Source organism: Oryza sativa, chromosome 4 (genome assembly GCF_034140825.1).
Source record: "Oryza sativa Japonica Group chromosome 4, ASM3414082v1".
NCBI lineage: Eukaryota > Viridiplantae > Streptophyta > Magnoliopsida > Poales > Poaceae > Oryza > Oryza sativa.
In genome coordinates this window covers 25,019,033-25,033,788 of record NC_089038.1, presented here as the reverse complement: position 1 = coordinate 25,033,788, position 14,756 = coordinate 25,019,033, and the positions used below count along the sequence as shown (strand labels likewise).

At 45.5% G+C, this 14,756-nt stretch overlaps 3 protein-coding genes across 3 annotated transcripts; 1 reads left to right on the top strand and 2 right to left on the bottom strand.

Moving 5' to 3' along the window:
* Positions 1 to 276: 276 nt before the first annotated feature.
* LOC4336246 (amino acid permease 3) lies at positions 277 to 2,642 on the bottom strand. Its single transcript, XM_015780608.3, has 4 exons — positions 2,074 to 2,642; positions 1,709 to 1,929; positions 1,482 to 1,630; positions 277 to 1,376 (listed from the first exon to the last, which is right to left on the bottom strand). Exons 1-4 carry the CDS (start codon positions 2,499 to 2,501, stop codon positions 708 to 710), a joined length of 1,467 nt encoding a protein of 488 aa, XP_015636094.1. The 5' UTR covers positions 2,502 to 2,642; the 3' UTR covers positions 277 to 707.
* Positions 2,643 to 6,367: 3,725 nt separating this feature from the next.
* Positions 6,368 to 8,972, top strand: LOC4336245 (phosphoglycolate phosphatase 1A, chloroplastic). The gene is made up of 11 exons (XM_015781302.3): positions 6,368 to 6,811; positions 6,892 to 6,959; positions 7,062 to 7,154; positions 7,246 to 7,317; positions 7,460 to 7,531; positions 7,611 to 7,670; positions 7,744 to 7,796; positions 8,093 to 8,190; positions 8,272 to 8,371; positions 8,484 to 8,587; positions 8,676 to 8,972. Exons 1-11 carry the CDS (start codon positions 6,541 to 6,543, stop codon positions 8,780 to 8,782), a joined length of 1,098 nt encoding a protein of 365 aa, XP_015636788.1. The 5' UTR covers positions 6,368 to 6,540; the 3' UTR covers positions 8,783 to 8,972.
* A 329-nt stretch (positions 8,973 to 9,301) lies between these two features.
* LOC4336244 (uncharacterized) lies at positions 9,302 to 11,790 on the bottom strand. Its single transcript, XM_015781301.3, has one exon. It carries the CDS (start codon positions 11,532 to 11,534, stop codon positions 9,552 to 9,554), a length of 1,983 nt encoding a protein of 660 aa, XP_015636787.1. The 5' UTR covers positions 11,535 to 11,790; the 3' UTR covers positions 9,302 to 9,551.
* Positions 11,791 to 14,756: the final 2,966 nt, after the last annotated feature.

Here is a 14,756-nt window from a genome sequence, read left to right as displayed (position 1 = left end):
TGCTATTGTTGCAGCAAACTGAAACATGTCGCTAAAGTTGCAGCAAACTGATACATTTATCACTAAAGTTACAGTTTTCTGAAATTTACTCAATGGAAAAAGAAGAGATGGTACTGATGGGCTGGGCCTAAAATGGGGGAAATAACAGGAGTACTGATGGGCTGGGCCCCTCGCCACCTCGTGCCATGCTAGGCCTTAAATTTTAGTAGCCCTAGCCCATCAACGCTCTCTGAACTCTACTCTGAACTGAACACGAGCAATTGACACACGTTCGACTACACGAGTTGCTAATTGCTAGTACTTTGCTACTATTACTTTGCTAGTAGCATCTTACTGTTTGCAGTTGCGAATTTGCAATATTAGACAGTACAAGATTCGATACAAGTTCTGGCTCAGGTGGTCAGTTTTGACTATCAGGCTTGATTCGTTTAATCCCTCTCATGGGATTGATGGGATTTGAAGGGATTTACTCCCTTCGTCCCATAATATAAGGGATTTTAAGTTTTTGTTTGTAACGTTTGACCACTCATCTTATTTAAAATTTTAAATAAGACGAGTGGTCAAACGTTACAAACAAAAAATCAAAATTCCTTATATTGTGGGACGGAGGGAGTATTTCATATGTATTGTGATGTGAAATTACTTCCTTTCAGTTCCTCCAACCTCTCTTTTTTTCTTAGAATTAAACGAACAAGGCCTCAGATGATTCAGCACGTCCAGCAGAACGGGTTGTGCGCCTTGAACGCCTCCACGACGCCGGCGATGGATCCCGCCGAGGCGGCGACGGACACGACGAGGCACCCGGCGCTGAGCGCCTGGAGGGACAGCCACTGCGCGCTCCCCCGCGGCACCCGGCGCTGCGCGATGTACATCTCCACGGGGAAGTAGACGGTGAGCGGCCAGAACGACGCCGCGCCGATGAGCCCCACCATGGAGCCGAAGAACGGGAGCAGCGTGGACGCCGCCGTGGTCACGCACACGAACGCCGTGCGCCACGCCAGACGGAACGGGCTCACCTCGATCTCGGCCAGGGAGCCCACGCGGAGCACCCGCCTCCTCTTGCCCAGCGCCGCGCTCCCGGGCCACGCGCCCGCCGCGGCGCGCCCGTCGAGGAACGCGAACACCGGCTGCGCCACCACCTGGTACGTGCCTACGAGGTGCACCACGACGCCGGCGTTGGCGAGGTCGAGCAGCCAGAAGGGCTCGAAGAACCCGAACCCGGTGAGGAGGTTGTCCGGCGAGTCGTTCCCGAACGCCGCGTACCCGACGCACCCGCACATCAGGTACACCGCCGTCGTCGTCGCCACGCTCACCGCCACCGCTTTCCTCATCACCTTCGTCTCCGTCGACGGCGGCGCCACCGGCTTCACCGTGTCCTGAATGGAACATATCGAACACAAACACACATGCATAGTAATAAGCAATCAAGAAAGATCAAACGGGATACTGAATTAGTGATATCCGGATGAACGGTGACTTGCATGGATCTCGAGGAGGATGAACGAGAAGCCGTATGCGAACGCGATGTTCCCGAACGCCTGGAAGCTCCGCCAAACCTTCTGCATCGAGGTGACGCCGGCGCCGGCGCCGACGAAGACGCCCGTGATGGTGCCCCTGATTCCCCCGTTCGCTGCAAACTCGATCTCAAACATGTCAAGCACTTCAAAAAAACCACAACGAAACAACGAGCCCCTCGCTCCTCACTCACCTACGATCTGCGCGACGCCGAGGGCGATGCCGATGGCGGAGTAGGACAGCGACATGGCGGAGGCGAGCGTGGAGAGCCACCACATCTTGTGGAGGTTGGGGATCTGCGAGAACACGACCTGCAGCGCGCCGTACACCACCATGTACGGCCGGCTCGAGCCGCCGCACGCCTCCCTCTGGTCGTGCCCTCTCACGTGGAAGCACCCCGCCCTCTTGATCGCCCTGCTCGCCGCCGTTCGCCGCGTCGCGCGCGCGCGCGCGCACGCACAAGAAGCGAAGAAAGAAAGCGTAAAGATTCACGGCGAGATGTGGCGCGCGGCGCCGGCGGCGGAGAGAGATCAGAGAAAGGGTTTTGGTTTACTGTACAGCATGCTGATGGAGGAGGCGATGGTGATGCCGACGCAGACGCCGAAGAAGTTGGCGAACTGCAGCACGCCGCAGAGCCTCACCTTGGTCCCGCCGAGGTTGGCGCGGACGGCGTCCATGTAGGTGCGGTTGCGCTGGCCGGTGTACGGGTCGCCGGTGCGGTAGCACTCGACGAGGAGCACGGAGCAGCAGTAGATGACGGCGCCGAACAGCAGCATCACCGCGGGGCCGGCCACCCACCCCAGCTGCGCGACGCCCCACGCCAGCGACAGCACGCCGGACCCGATCACCGCCGTGATGATGTGCGCGCTCGCCGTCCACATGGTGCCCGTCCGCCGCGGCTCCCCGTCGCCGTCGACACCCGCCGCCTTCGATGGCACCATGTGGCCGCCGCGCTCGACGGCGGCCAGGTCGTCGGCGAGCGACATCGCTGGAGATCGAGGAAATGGGAAGCCAAGGAAAGCTAGAACCGGATGCGAAATGGGATTATGGGAGTACGAGGCACAGGTCAGGTGGATTCAAGGCTGGGAATTTAAAGAGTTTGAGATTTGAAAGCTGAAAGTGATTTGGTACTAGGTGGACGCATTTAATGAAGGAGTAAAAGCCTATCGTATGTGGCAATGTATAGCAATACCTTGCCATACTTGGATGCAGCAAGTTTGACATTATTGTATATCACTATAGCTCAACGTGTACAGCCATATTGCTAAAGTTGGCTAACGTAATTATGAGGTGTACTAGAGCACTAAGTGTGGCTGAGAAAAATAACACATGTTTTAACATAATGTAGTGATTTTTTTTTTGGTTATGAGATAAAACTTGTCTAGTGTCAACGTAGAATAGATTCTGTACATATACTATACACCACTGTATAGCTCAATATGTACAGCCATATATTGCTATAGTTGGCTAAGTACGTAATTATTACTATTAGAGCACTAAGTGTGGCTGGGAAAAAAAACGCATTTTTAGCATAGTGTAGTGATTATTTTTTGTTATGAGGAAATCTCTTTTCAACGTAGAATAGATTCTATACATAATACATTGAAGGACCTATTCTAGCAGAAAGTGGGGAGCATCCGATCCTAAACTATATGTGCCCTGGTGCTTTAAATTGAATAATATTACAGTTACCTTTGATTATATTTGACGGGCAGGCCTTTGCCAGGTACGGTGGCCATGGCCTTGCGTTCAACATTCCATATGGAGTATATGTATAAACAAGTTGCAACACAAAAGCATACTCCAATGATTTACACATAAAAAAACTTCATGGATGATCCAACTTTCAACTCGATCTACAAACAACTCTCCACGTCCCAACCAAGAGAACAAGAACAACTAATATTTTACGGTGCTCTTTTTCCAGAGAATAGGAACAAGCTAGTGATAATAGTGGAGGTAATCTTTTTCAAAAAAAAATCAAAAAATAGTGGTAATTTTATACTACCAGTATTTTCGTGCTAGAAAAATGATATCCAACATTGATTTATAAATTCTACCACCAGTAGAAAAATAATATTCTACTACCAGTAATATAATAAATATGATCCATTGGATTAAAAAACAATGATCTAGAATGGTTCTACTAGTAGTAGCTAGATAGCATGGCAAAACACCTCATATTTCCAACATCCACTGTCATGACTTCCCAGCTCAATATACCCAACACTTGTTGCCGCGCTCTCTTACGGTAATTTTTTTCCCTTATGGTTTTCCCTAGCACAGAAACCTTCAAACCACCAACATCATGCATTTTCATCGAATGAAGAATTTGGTAGAGCAAAAGTTGAGCGACACTCACTAGGTAAATAGCTTTGGTGGAGATGCATGTCGTTCAGGTTCAACCTCTTGGGCGTCAGGTGCACCTCAAATAAATACAATAGTTGGCATAGATAATGAAATAAAAAGAACAAGAACAAATAAAATGCTATATAAATTGAAGACGGCAAGGTATGGATAGTTAGCTCCTGGTTGAATTACTCCATTGACCCAATCGAAAGAAATTCAAAAAGGTTGAACAATACTGTGAAGAAACTAAGAAGAGTTCAAAAGCAATGGTCTAACAGAGGGAGGAAAAGAACAAAACCACAATCAAAAGCCTTAGGGGGCGGCGGAGAGGGGCTCAAATTAATATTCAACTCATGAAAAAAGCACATGACGCGTACAAAGAAGCAACAAAAAATTAAGGATGATATAAAAGGATAACCTTTTACACCAAAGTACTGGTGAAAAAAGTCAAGACTCAACAAAATTCAGAAGAGCTTACAATAATGACAACTGAACATAAGTAAACGACTGGAGCACAACAAATTCAGGATTTACAAGTCAAACATCCAACTAATATAATGAGAAACCAACCACAGTTCATCTTTCTCATCTACAAATGGGAGACGACTACAAAGACTAGAAAAGCAACTACAAACAAATTAAAAGCAACGAAAAAACTCTTCCATGAAGCAACTACAAACAAATTAAAAGCAACGAAAAAACTAGCAGAAGTTACGAAACAGAAGACAGACTGATAAGGGGTGTGTGTACACACAATAATAAAAGATACCTCAAATTACGATTAAAAAATATAGAGAAATGGGGATAGAGCCAAAGGAGAAATCGAGAATATTCACCGATATTGTGATGATGAGTTTCAAAAAGATTAATCGTGTGGATCACATCTTATTCCTCTCAAACATATCGAGTGCAAACTGCAGAGAAGTTTAGCCAACACTTGTTGGCTTCCAAGCCCCAACCATGTAAGTAAATTAAGCCAAATGAAACATAATGCAATATTTATAAGTAGAAAAATCATAATATAATAATTTATAACACAAAAGGGTTAGAAAATGGCACACAGTGTGGCATTAACTACCATTCAACGTCTAATTGAATTATATAAATATTTTTTAAAAACAAATACACAAATGATCGATCTACTGTATTTTTATGTCAAAAGGTCTACTGTTTATTAGTAAATTAAATTCATCATAAGCAACACCTGACGTATACAAACCAATATGAAAACTATACCAAAGCAGGCTTACAAAATCTTTTAATTGCAAACCCACATGTTGTTATACATGAAAATTTTTTTTGTTGAACAAACAAAATAGTACTCCCTCCTTCCCTAAATATTTGACGTTGTTGACTTTTTAAAACATGTTTGACTATTCGTCTTATTCAAAAAAATTTAAGTAAGGATTAATTCTTTTCCTATCATTTGATTCATTGTTAAATATACTTTTATGTATACGTATAGTTTTACATATTTCACAAAAGTTTTTAAATAAGACAAACGGTCAAACATATTTAAAAAAGTCAACGGCGTCAAATATTTAGGGACGGAGCAAGTATATTATATAACACCTCCGATTTCACGTGTAACCTGCAGGTAAGAAGGCATATCGGCTCTTACTAAAATTCATCTATTCCAAACATAGCATGAAAACTACACCAATAAAATTAGCAGAAATTTATTTGTACATGTAGCAGGCTTTTGTAGTCCCTGTTTGTCATCTAACCTAGCACAAGTAAATTCTGTACAATTTCTAGAAGTACCTACTTGTACCTATGAGTAAGAATTTGGTGGCATCATATTATCTCTCACCAAAAATTTATGTTCCAAAGAGAGCATTAAAGTGTGTTTGAGGGGAGACAAAAATAGTATCGTGAGCCATTAATTTAGATTAATTGAGTATTAATTATTTTAAACTTAAAAATAGATTAATATGATTACTTAAAGCAATTTTTCGGTAGTTTTTTTTTAAAAAAAAATGTATAGTTTAGTTCGTTAAGAAGTATGCGCACGAAAAATGAAAAATTTGTTCATGTCCAGTTCTTTGTATTGGGATATCTTATCTTTTTTTTTACAAAGGGAGTACGTGAGCTTCTTTCAAATGCTAAATCCCAAGTAACAATAAGTGCCTGTTTAGCACAGTTTCAGCTTCAACTCTCCTAGAACTAAAACACAGTCAAACAGTTTTAGCTTCACCTAAAATGAAAATGGAGCTAGGTGGAGCGTTCTTACAAAATGAACTAAAGAAATGGAGCTGAGTTTAGGAGTTTAGACTGCTGTACGATTCCACTACAGACTTAACTTCTGAAGCTAAATTTAAAAAAGTTAAAGTTCTATCGAACAGACCATTTGGTACATTGATATGCCGGACCGGACATGTTGCTTGATTGCTTCCTCTCCTCACGGTCTCACCTGAGCCTCACAGACGCCGTGCCAATGTGCCTATTGACAGCCACAACACTAGCCGGCCACACCCCAAATCCCTGATCCCTCCTCCCTCTGCTCCCAGCCACAAATCATCGTCGCCACATGAGCAGCAGCAGCCTCCCTTGCTACACTACACATACTCCTACGTGACCGTTACATTCGCCGAAACCGAAACGACACCAACCAACCAAACAGACGCCACCGGATAAACAAAAACGCACGTAGCAGCAGCAGCAGCAGCAGCCGCGATGCTCCTGACGCGCGCCTCCCCCACCTTCCTCCCCTCCACCTCCGCCGCCTCGCCCTCGCCGCAGCAGGCGCCGTCCTCCCCGACCTTCGGGAGGAGCCAGTACCGCCGGGGAGGTGGATTGGTCTCCGTTTCTTCTCCGGTGGCCGGTCAGCGCTGTGCTGCCAGGAGGAGGTCCGTGATGGCGGCGGCCGGCGCGGTCCCCGCGGCGAAGCTGGAGAACGCCGACGCGCTCATCGACTCCGTCGAGACGTTCATATTCGATTGCGACGGTGAGATGGCACACTGATCGCTCGATGGTTTGATTGATTGTGATTTTGTTATGAATTTCGCGTTCTTTTTGTTTGCGTAGGTGTGATTTGGAAGGGCGACAAGCTGATCGACGGAGTGCCGGAGACGCTCGACATGCTCAGATCAAAGGTCCGTCGCAAACTGCAATGATCTTCTCGAACTCCGAGTCCAACTTAGCATTAGCAATCTGCTGGAGTTGAAGCTGATGATGATGGGGTTGTGGCGTTGCAGGGCAAGAGGCTGGTGTTCGTGACGAACAACTCGACCAAGTCGAGGAAGCAATACGGGAAGAAGTTTGAGACGCTGGGACTAAACGTCAATGAGGTAGGATTCATGCCATGAACTGCCAATTTTTCTTTGCCAAATTTTCTTGTCCAACCAATCTGGTCTGATGAGCCTGGAACGCTCTACGCAGGAAGAGATCTTCGCTTCGTCGTTCGCAGCTGCCGCGTACCTGCAGTCCATCGATTTCCCCAAAGACAAGAAGGTATCTAATCTATATCATCATCTTCAGAAGTTTTAACATGTTTTGGTGCAAAGATACGCGCACAACGTTACCATTTTTACTGTTCATGTTCAGCAATTTTGGCAAATAATATTTGCGCAAGGTTAACATTTTTATTGTTCAGGTTTATGTGATTGGAGAGGACGGGATTCTGAAGGAGCTGGAGCTGGCTGGATTTCAGTACCTCGGCGGGCCAGTAAGTTATAAAATTTCTGAACCCATGTTCAGTGCTGCATTCCTGGGACAGATTAACACACATAACAATCATCTTGCAGTCTGATGGAGACAAGAAGATAGAGCTGAAGCCTGGATTTTACATGGAACATGACAAAGATGTAACTACGATCCCTACTTTGGTTTGCAGTAAAATGCGATCATTGCACTGAGAACCATTTGGATTTGTCACAGGTTGGAGCAGTTGTTGTGGGATTCGATCGCTATTTTAACTACTACAAAGTACAGTAAGTTTCTTCTTCTTTCCTCCATTGTCAAGAAGACATGAACATATATGTAAGGCAAGCAGAATCAGATTAGTAGTTCTATCATAATCATGCATCCATTTGATAATTGATGCATGCAAGATGCCTCAGATGATGAATTGATGATTGCAGTTCTTTACCAATGTTGACCAATGCTGTCTGCCTGTGTTGCCAAATCACATCTTAGCTCTCGTGTTCATGTAAATAAGTTTGGCATTAACCAAAACCAATACAAAAGATTTGCTAACTTACAAGTTACAACTAATCAACTTCTGAAGGTACGGGACACTGTGCATTCGTGAGAATCCAGGGTGCCTTTTCATTGCCACAAACCGGGACGCCGTCACCCATCTTACTGATGCCCAAGAGTGGGCAGGTTAGTCAGGCATTCCAGCTCTTCCTACATTAGAATATGATGGATAAATGCTTAAGATGATGAAGATTTTGCCTTCACCAGGTGGAGGGTCAATGGTTGGTGCAATTCTTGGTTCAACTAAACAAGAACCGCTCGTTGTCGGGAAGCCGTCAACATTCATGATGGACTACCTGGCAAAGAAGTGAGAGGCCAACTGTCTCAGCAGCAGTCATGTTTCATCCATCGGTATCAGAAATGTAGCTGGATGGATGGTTTCAGATTCTTACCTTTCTTCTCGTTTACCTCTGTGGCAGGTTTGGGATCACAACATCCCAGATATGCATGGTTGGTGACCGTTTGGATACCGACATCTTGTTTGGCCAAAACGGAGGTTGCAAAACTCTTCTGGTCCTTTCAGGTTCCTTGATCCTCCTCTCCTTCTGAACTATGCATGCTCTGCTGATTTTATGTTAGTACAAGCACCAAGTGTTGGATGCATTTTGCAGGTGTCACTTCTGTACAGATGCTTCAGAGCCCTGACAACTCGATCCAGCCAGATTTCTACACAAACCAAATTTCTGATTTTCTCACCCTCAAAGCAGCAACTGTCTGAAGAAATGGGAAGTAAATGTGTTACAGATGGGCGAGGCCCCTTACTTTTGTATAGGCGGCATCCGCCAATTTTTAGCAACTAAGGTCACAAGGATGCTTTTTCTTTCCACATTGTTTTGTAACCATGAGACAAATGTTTATACACTATTATATGTAACACAAGTGCATATCACAATGGATACTATTGACCACTTGTCCTTAGCTCAAAATCAACAATGAGCAACCATAATTGTTTATAATAAAGAAAAGGGCAGTCAAGTACACAGATAAGCTTGAAGACAACATTGAGTGAGCAAATGAATGGGGCAATCAGAGATATGCAAATTCACAAGGCTGAACCAGGCCTGGGAAAATATAAACACAAATAGAACAGCCAAGACGATGATTCACAAAAGATAAGCATTACTGTCCATGTGGCAGTATCTCCAGGTGGTATTTCACTTAGAACATTACAGATAGCTGCATCACATTCTTATCGGTATCAGCACTGATTCAATAAGAGTTACTAAAGCATTAAAGATGATCCCGAAGAAAGCATTAGAGATGTCAATTAGGCATATGTTGTATACATGTATGTACAGAAGGTTGGTGGGCTGATATGGATGAAATGCTCCAGAAGTAGAACCGCCCCAAAACACATTGTAGGAATTCGATTACCTCAGTAAAAGCAAGAAGAATGCACTGTACAGAGGTAACAAAAAAAAATCTATCTAACAACAAAATTGCATGATGGAAATCTATACAGTCTCAGTTATTTTTTTGTTATGTCTTTATTTTGCTGTTTTCTTTAAGTTGCTCATCAGCGCGCCCAAAGCTTCCTTTATATGTTGGCCCCTTGTTTGCCTCACTTCCTGCGATGTGAGGCGCAGGATCTCAAGACCACGTCCCAGAGTGGCAATCATGGGAACAGAAGGTGCGACCTCAGCAGCACACTCAATCCCGTCTCCATGCATCAGGAGACCAGCGCATGCAGCCATGCTGCAACCAAATGTTGCCCAAGGAGTGATCCTGAAAGGTTGTTTTTGCCTCTTCTGCATTATTTCGTAGAACGAAGTTCGCATAGCCATCAAGCTAGTTCTCTTTGCTGATGAAATTACAGTGTGAGTAACTGCTCGAATCTTCTCCGATGAAGCTGTGAATTGTAAAACGGATGCGTTTGAACTAGCACTAAAAACCCCATTCGATAGGACCTTGCTTAACACGATGGAAGCATGCCTTTGCAGCTGTATTAAGCCATACTTCAGGACCACCGGTGTTTTATAGGGAGCCAGCTTAAGAAAGGCAGATGCCTGTACAGTTTTTGATAAAGATGAAAAGCCCAGAATCGCTGTTCCTCCTGCACCAACTACGACCACAGGTTTCTCAGCTACCCAACTCTTTTTATCTGTGCTGTCAACTGATGATGGCAGCTCATTGTCCTCACTGTCATTTTTATTGCCGTATTGCTTGAAGCAACTGCTGGCTAATTGTGCAATCTCTGAAGGAACAGGGGTATCCCAGTGTCTCCTTATTCCAGCTAAGCAACTGGCATCGACTACAGCCACCACAGAACCAAACTCCCTAACCTGGCTTCTGAGGGCTTGCACAAGAAGAATATGGCATTTCTCCTCAGAGTTGAGTTCTGAAAAATCCAATTTTTTTGAACCATGATTATCTCTGGTGTCAATGTGGCTTCTTCCTGCGTTGTTTAAACCTATCCTGAGGGCTTCTATTGCGATCCTAAATACATACACATCAGACAGCATTTCAGTGGAAATTGGCTTCCCATCATGAACTTGTCTGAGCAATTCCTGAGCAGAAGCCATAGCTTTTCCAATTGACGGAATGTCCACAAATATATCATAAAGATCAGCAAGCAACGGATAAACAGTCTGTGCAAAAGGTGGAGCCTCGTATCTGTCCGATGGCTTGCATTCAGCCAGTTTGCACTCTGAAACACCATCAGAAGAGATAGCCTGGGACATCAACAAATTAACGGTCGGCGCTAGCGACTTCACGAGTTGTCCCCCAATGTCATCCACAAGGCATATCTTCCTGACATGCGAGCTTACGATTGAACTGGTGCTCTGAGTGAGCAAGCAGCTACCCTGTGACTGTCCACCCGTGCCATCATCCGTTGAACTTTGAGCGAGCGAGCAGCGACTCGCCAATTGCTGACCTGAGCCTTCTTCCATGGTAGATTGGCCACCCGATGCGCCGCCATTGCAATTCCTCTCATACGGAGACTCGAGCAAAAGAAAACACGAGCCCGTCTCCTCCGCGGCTCTCTTCGCGGCCAAGACATGGCCGTAGAACCCGACCCCGAAAATCTCCTGCAAGACCTGGCACGCCGCCGCCTTGACGTACTGATCCTTGCTCCTCTTCTCCGTGACGCACCTCTTGATCACCTGGAACGGGGACGCCGGGACGCCGCCGGCCCCGCCGCCCTCGAGGCACTCCTCCTCGGCCCGGACGTCGTCGGCCGCCGTGTGCGCGAGCTGCGTGACCACGGCGGCGGGGCGCACCCGCCTGATCAGGGAGTCGGCGTCGGAGGCCGACCGCTCGGACAGGTTCTGCGCCGCGAGGATGTAGATCACGCCCCCGCGCGAGCCGGAGCCGGGCTCGCGGTCGCGGAGCGCGAGCACGAACTGCTTCGTCTCCTCCGGCACGGGGACGCCCCGCAGCAGCCGCGCGGACGCCCGCAGGTCGTCCTCCCTCAGGAGAGCGGAGAGCGGCCACAGGCTCTGCAGGTAGGTGAGCACCGCCGTGGCCATGGGCGCCGCATCAGCCGCCTCCCGGCGACGAGGAGGAGGGCTACCACCTCCGATCAGAGAGAGAGAGGGGTTGACTCACCCACCCCCTCCTTCCTCCCCTCTCCTCCGGCCTGGATCGCGCGACCGACGGAACAATGCGTCCCGGCCGGTTCTGCGCGAACAGCCTGTCCGCCGCCGCCGCCGCCGCGGTGTCCGGCTGAGATGGGGCGGCGCCGAGGAAGACGAGACTCGAGAGGATACGGGAATTTCGGATGGCGTGTGTCTGCGGAGGCTAGCCCTAGGATTTTTCTTCTTTTTCTTTCTTTTTTTCTTTTTCCTCTTTTCGGTTTTCTCCACCGAGCCGTGTTCTGTTTTCCGGAGGAGACGGACCCTTTTTGAGAGTCGACTTCATCAGAGTTCAGGCTCGGTCCGTGTCGTGCACTCGTACGTGCTCCAAGTCACAAGTCGGCCCGTGGACATATGTGGAGCCCGGAAAGGTTTGTATGCCATGTTAGCATCCTTGTTCGATTATGCTAAAGGTAAAAAGTACACCCAAGATGCCTCAACTTGTTATTGAGTTAACCTCAACCGTAAAACTAGATATATGGTATCTCTCAATTTACAAAACCGTTCACATTAGGTCATTCGGTGGTTTTGAACCCGATTTATCCGATGTGGCGGCTGAGTCAACGTGCGATCCACATGGACCCTACATGTCAGCGAGGCCACATCAACCTCCTCTCTCTTTTCCCCTCTTCTCTCTCTCCCTTCTATGTCCCTTCTCTGCGAGGCACCAGCCTCGGTGGCAGGCGTCAGCGATGAAGGCGGCAACGGGCAACGCGGCAGTGGTGGGGGAGGAGCTGTCGGTGGGCGGCGGAGGAGCAGCGCGTGGCCTCCCCCGCTGGCCGCCGTCCACGAGGTGTTTAATTCTAAGTTATACATGCTCCAGATACACATTTAAACTAGAACATAAGAATTGTAACCATGAATTAATGAGAAACATTTGATCAATTCGCCGCACTACTGATTTGTTCTAGAATTTCTAGAAACAAGGTCTATGTGGGACGGATGGAATAAGAAATATAACTATAACCTTGTTGTCACAAGAACAAGAAGTATAAAACCTCACAAAAAAGATAAAGAGCTCCATATGTTGGATTGCTGCAACGTGAATAGACAAGCACAATAACACCGTTGAAAAACGCAAGCACACACAAAGAACATGACTAAGCATCATCTGACATCTCCGTTCCTGTGACATGTTAGCAATCAATACTACCAGTGCCACGGATTGAATCATCAGCAACCCAATAGACAAACCTTTATAGGTCTCCGTGGAGGATCCACCTAACAAATAGACATCAACGAAGAGATAGAAAAGACAAACTCGAAATAAATCTACCTCTATGTACAAAAGGCAAACTCTATCTAATAGATCCTAAAACAGTAAAATTTGTTTAAGAAAACCCTAAAAACTTACTTGAGTTCATCATATCAATTGTTTGTAGCCCTTATATAATTAATCTATGGTCCAAATTATCTCCTTCCTTTTTTTTCTCTTATTAAGTCATATCACCTCAATTGTTTTTTGCCCATAGATAATTAATCTATGATGCAAATTATCTCCCTTATTTTCTTCTCTTACAAAGCTACATCACTTTAATTTTACATTTGAATCGTTATTTTATATACTATTTAAATTATTGTAAATCACATCAACTTATGTAAGCTTACGTCATCTAGCTATATTACACATTATTTATATTTGTTATCATACTAAATGCCCGCATCAACGCGTAGGGTTTCACCTAGCTTTTACAAAAGGATATGAAACAATAATATAAGAGCAAATGATAAGCCAATAGTTGTGTGCACTCTTGCCCAACCTACATCCCACTGCAAACAACTCCAACAAAGATGCAATCTAAAACTTTTATTAGTACCTTTGTCCACTCAAAAAGTCATCTTACTAGGTCTTTTGGATTTGTATCTTTCTATAGCTGGTATATGGGGTCACCAAAAACAGTGGAAAATAACTCTACTTAGAAGGTCAAAATTTGATCGCACGACATAAGAAGTTAATCGATATATTATAAAGAATCCGCTCAAAATTGTGAACATGTTCAGCTCAAATTGCTGAAGATGCACCTATAGTACAACTATGGTATAAGAAACACAGCTGCTATAGCAGCTGTAGTTGTATAAATGCAATGAAAGGGTACCGGAGATGTCATGTACTGGGATCAATTCCGAAAATAGATTTGTTCAAAGTACGGACACATATTAGTAACCATAACTGAATTCCGGACACATGTCATGCACTAGAGTCGGAGATCCTTGCTCTCAAGGAAGGACTGGCTCTTCCTCTTTAATGGTTTCTCAGGCCGATTGTGGTTGAAACTGACTGTCAGGTAGCGATGCAATGATTCAGTGAAAGGAGAGGGAGTTGTCGGAGATGGCGTTTATTCTCAGGGAAATCAAGAATTAATTCAGCGGTGATAGGGGAGATCCTCCTGTATAAAGCTCATCGGAGCCAAAACCGAGCTAGTCGTAGGTTAGCGAATAAAGCTCGGTGTGAGTATTTGTCAGGCCTGTAGCCAGGGAACAGTTGTATTTTTTTATCATGGGTTGTCAGTGATGACCCCATGTCTGAGTAATTGAGTGCTTTTCCCCGCAAAAAAAATCGCACCATTTTCATACCAGGACGACACAAATATGAGTAGAAGAATATGGCTCTTACAACAAATTCAGTAAGTATTACACTATATAGCAGTGATTATTACCTTTTGTAGATAGGATTTTGCATCTACTTTCACTAATGAAAATTTTGGTGGACAGTGGTCCAAGCAAATTGCTCATGACCACTCTCTATCAAAAGCAACGCTAAAGGCTCAATTCAACGAGCTCTCATAGAGAAAAAGAATAAACTCAAAATGCCACTGTAACGATGGCTAGCTGGTGTGATCGTGTCAGCTGCTCTTCCTTGCGAAAGAGACGGGAATCAATTAGAATATTCGCCTGAGAATTTGCCAGTGTGTTTGGACCTGGACCTAACATGCGTCGAATGGAAAGATTTGAATATACACGCTGGCAACGTGCTCCAATAGGAAGCGAGTAAATGACACACAACAAGTTACTATTATCACTGTAGCACGAATCGCAAAGGAAATGGTCAACAGAGTGAGAGACTATTCCTTCAGACTAGTCGCCACCTCCCAATTCATATGGAGCGAACTTCGAATA

Excerpts from the sequence above, each read along its gene's own strand:
- LOC4336245 (XM_015781302.3), top strand. The coding sequence starts at position 6,541 with ATGCTCCTGACGCGCGCCTCCCCCACCTTCCTCCCCTCCACCTCCGCC. Across the intron at positions 7,155-7,245 it reads TGGGACTAAACGTCAATGAG|GAAGAGATCTTCGCTTCGTC; the intron begins GTAGGATTCATG and ends CGCTCTACGCAG. Across the intron at positions 7,318-7,459 it reads ATTTCCCCAAAGACAAGAAG|GTTTATGTGATTGGAGAGGA; the intron begins GTATCTAATCTA and ends TTTATTGTTCAG.
- LOC4336244 (XM_015781301.3), bottom strand. The coding sequence starts at position 11,534 with ATGGCCACGGCGGTGCTCACCTACCTGCAGAGCCTGTGGCCGCTCTCC.
- LOC4336246 (XM_015780608.3), bottom strand. The coding sequence starts at position 2,501 with ATGTCGCTCGCCGACGACCTGGCCGCCGTCGAGCGCGGCGGCCACATG. Across the intron at positions 1,930-2,073 it reads GCCTCCTCCATCAGCATGCT|GGCGATCAAGAGGGCGGGGT; the intron begins GTACAGTAAACC and ends GGCGGCGAGCAG. Across the intron at positions 1,377-1,481 it reads TCATCCTCCTCGAGATCCAT|GACACGGTGAAGCCGGTGGC; the intron begins GCAAGTCACCGT and ends TGTTCCATTCAG.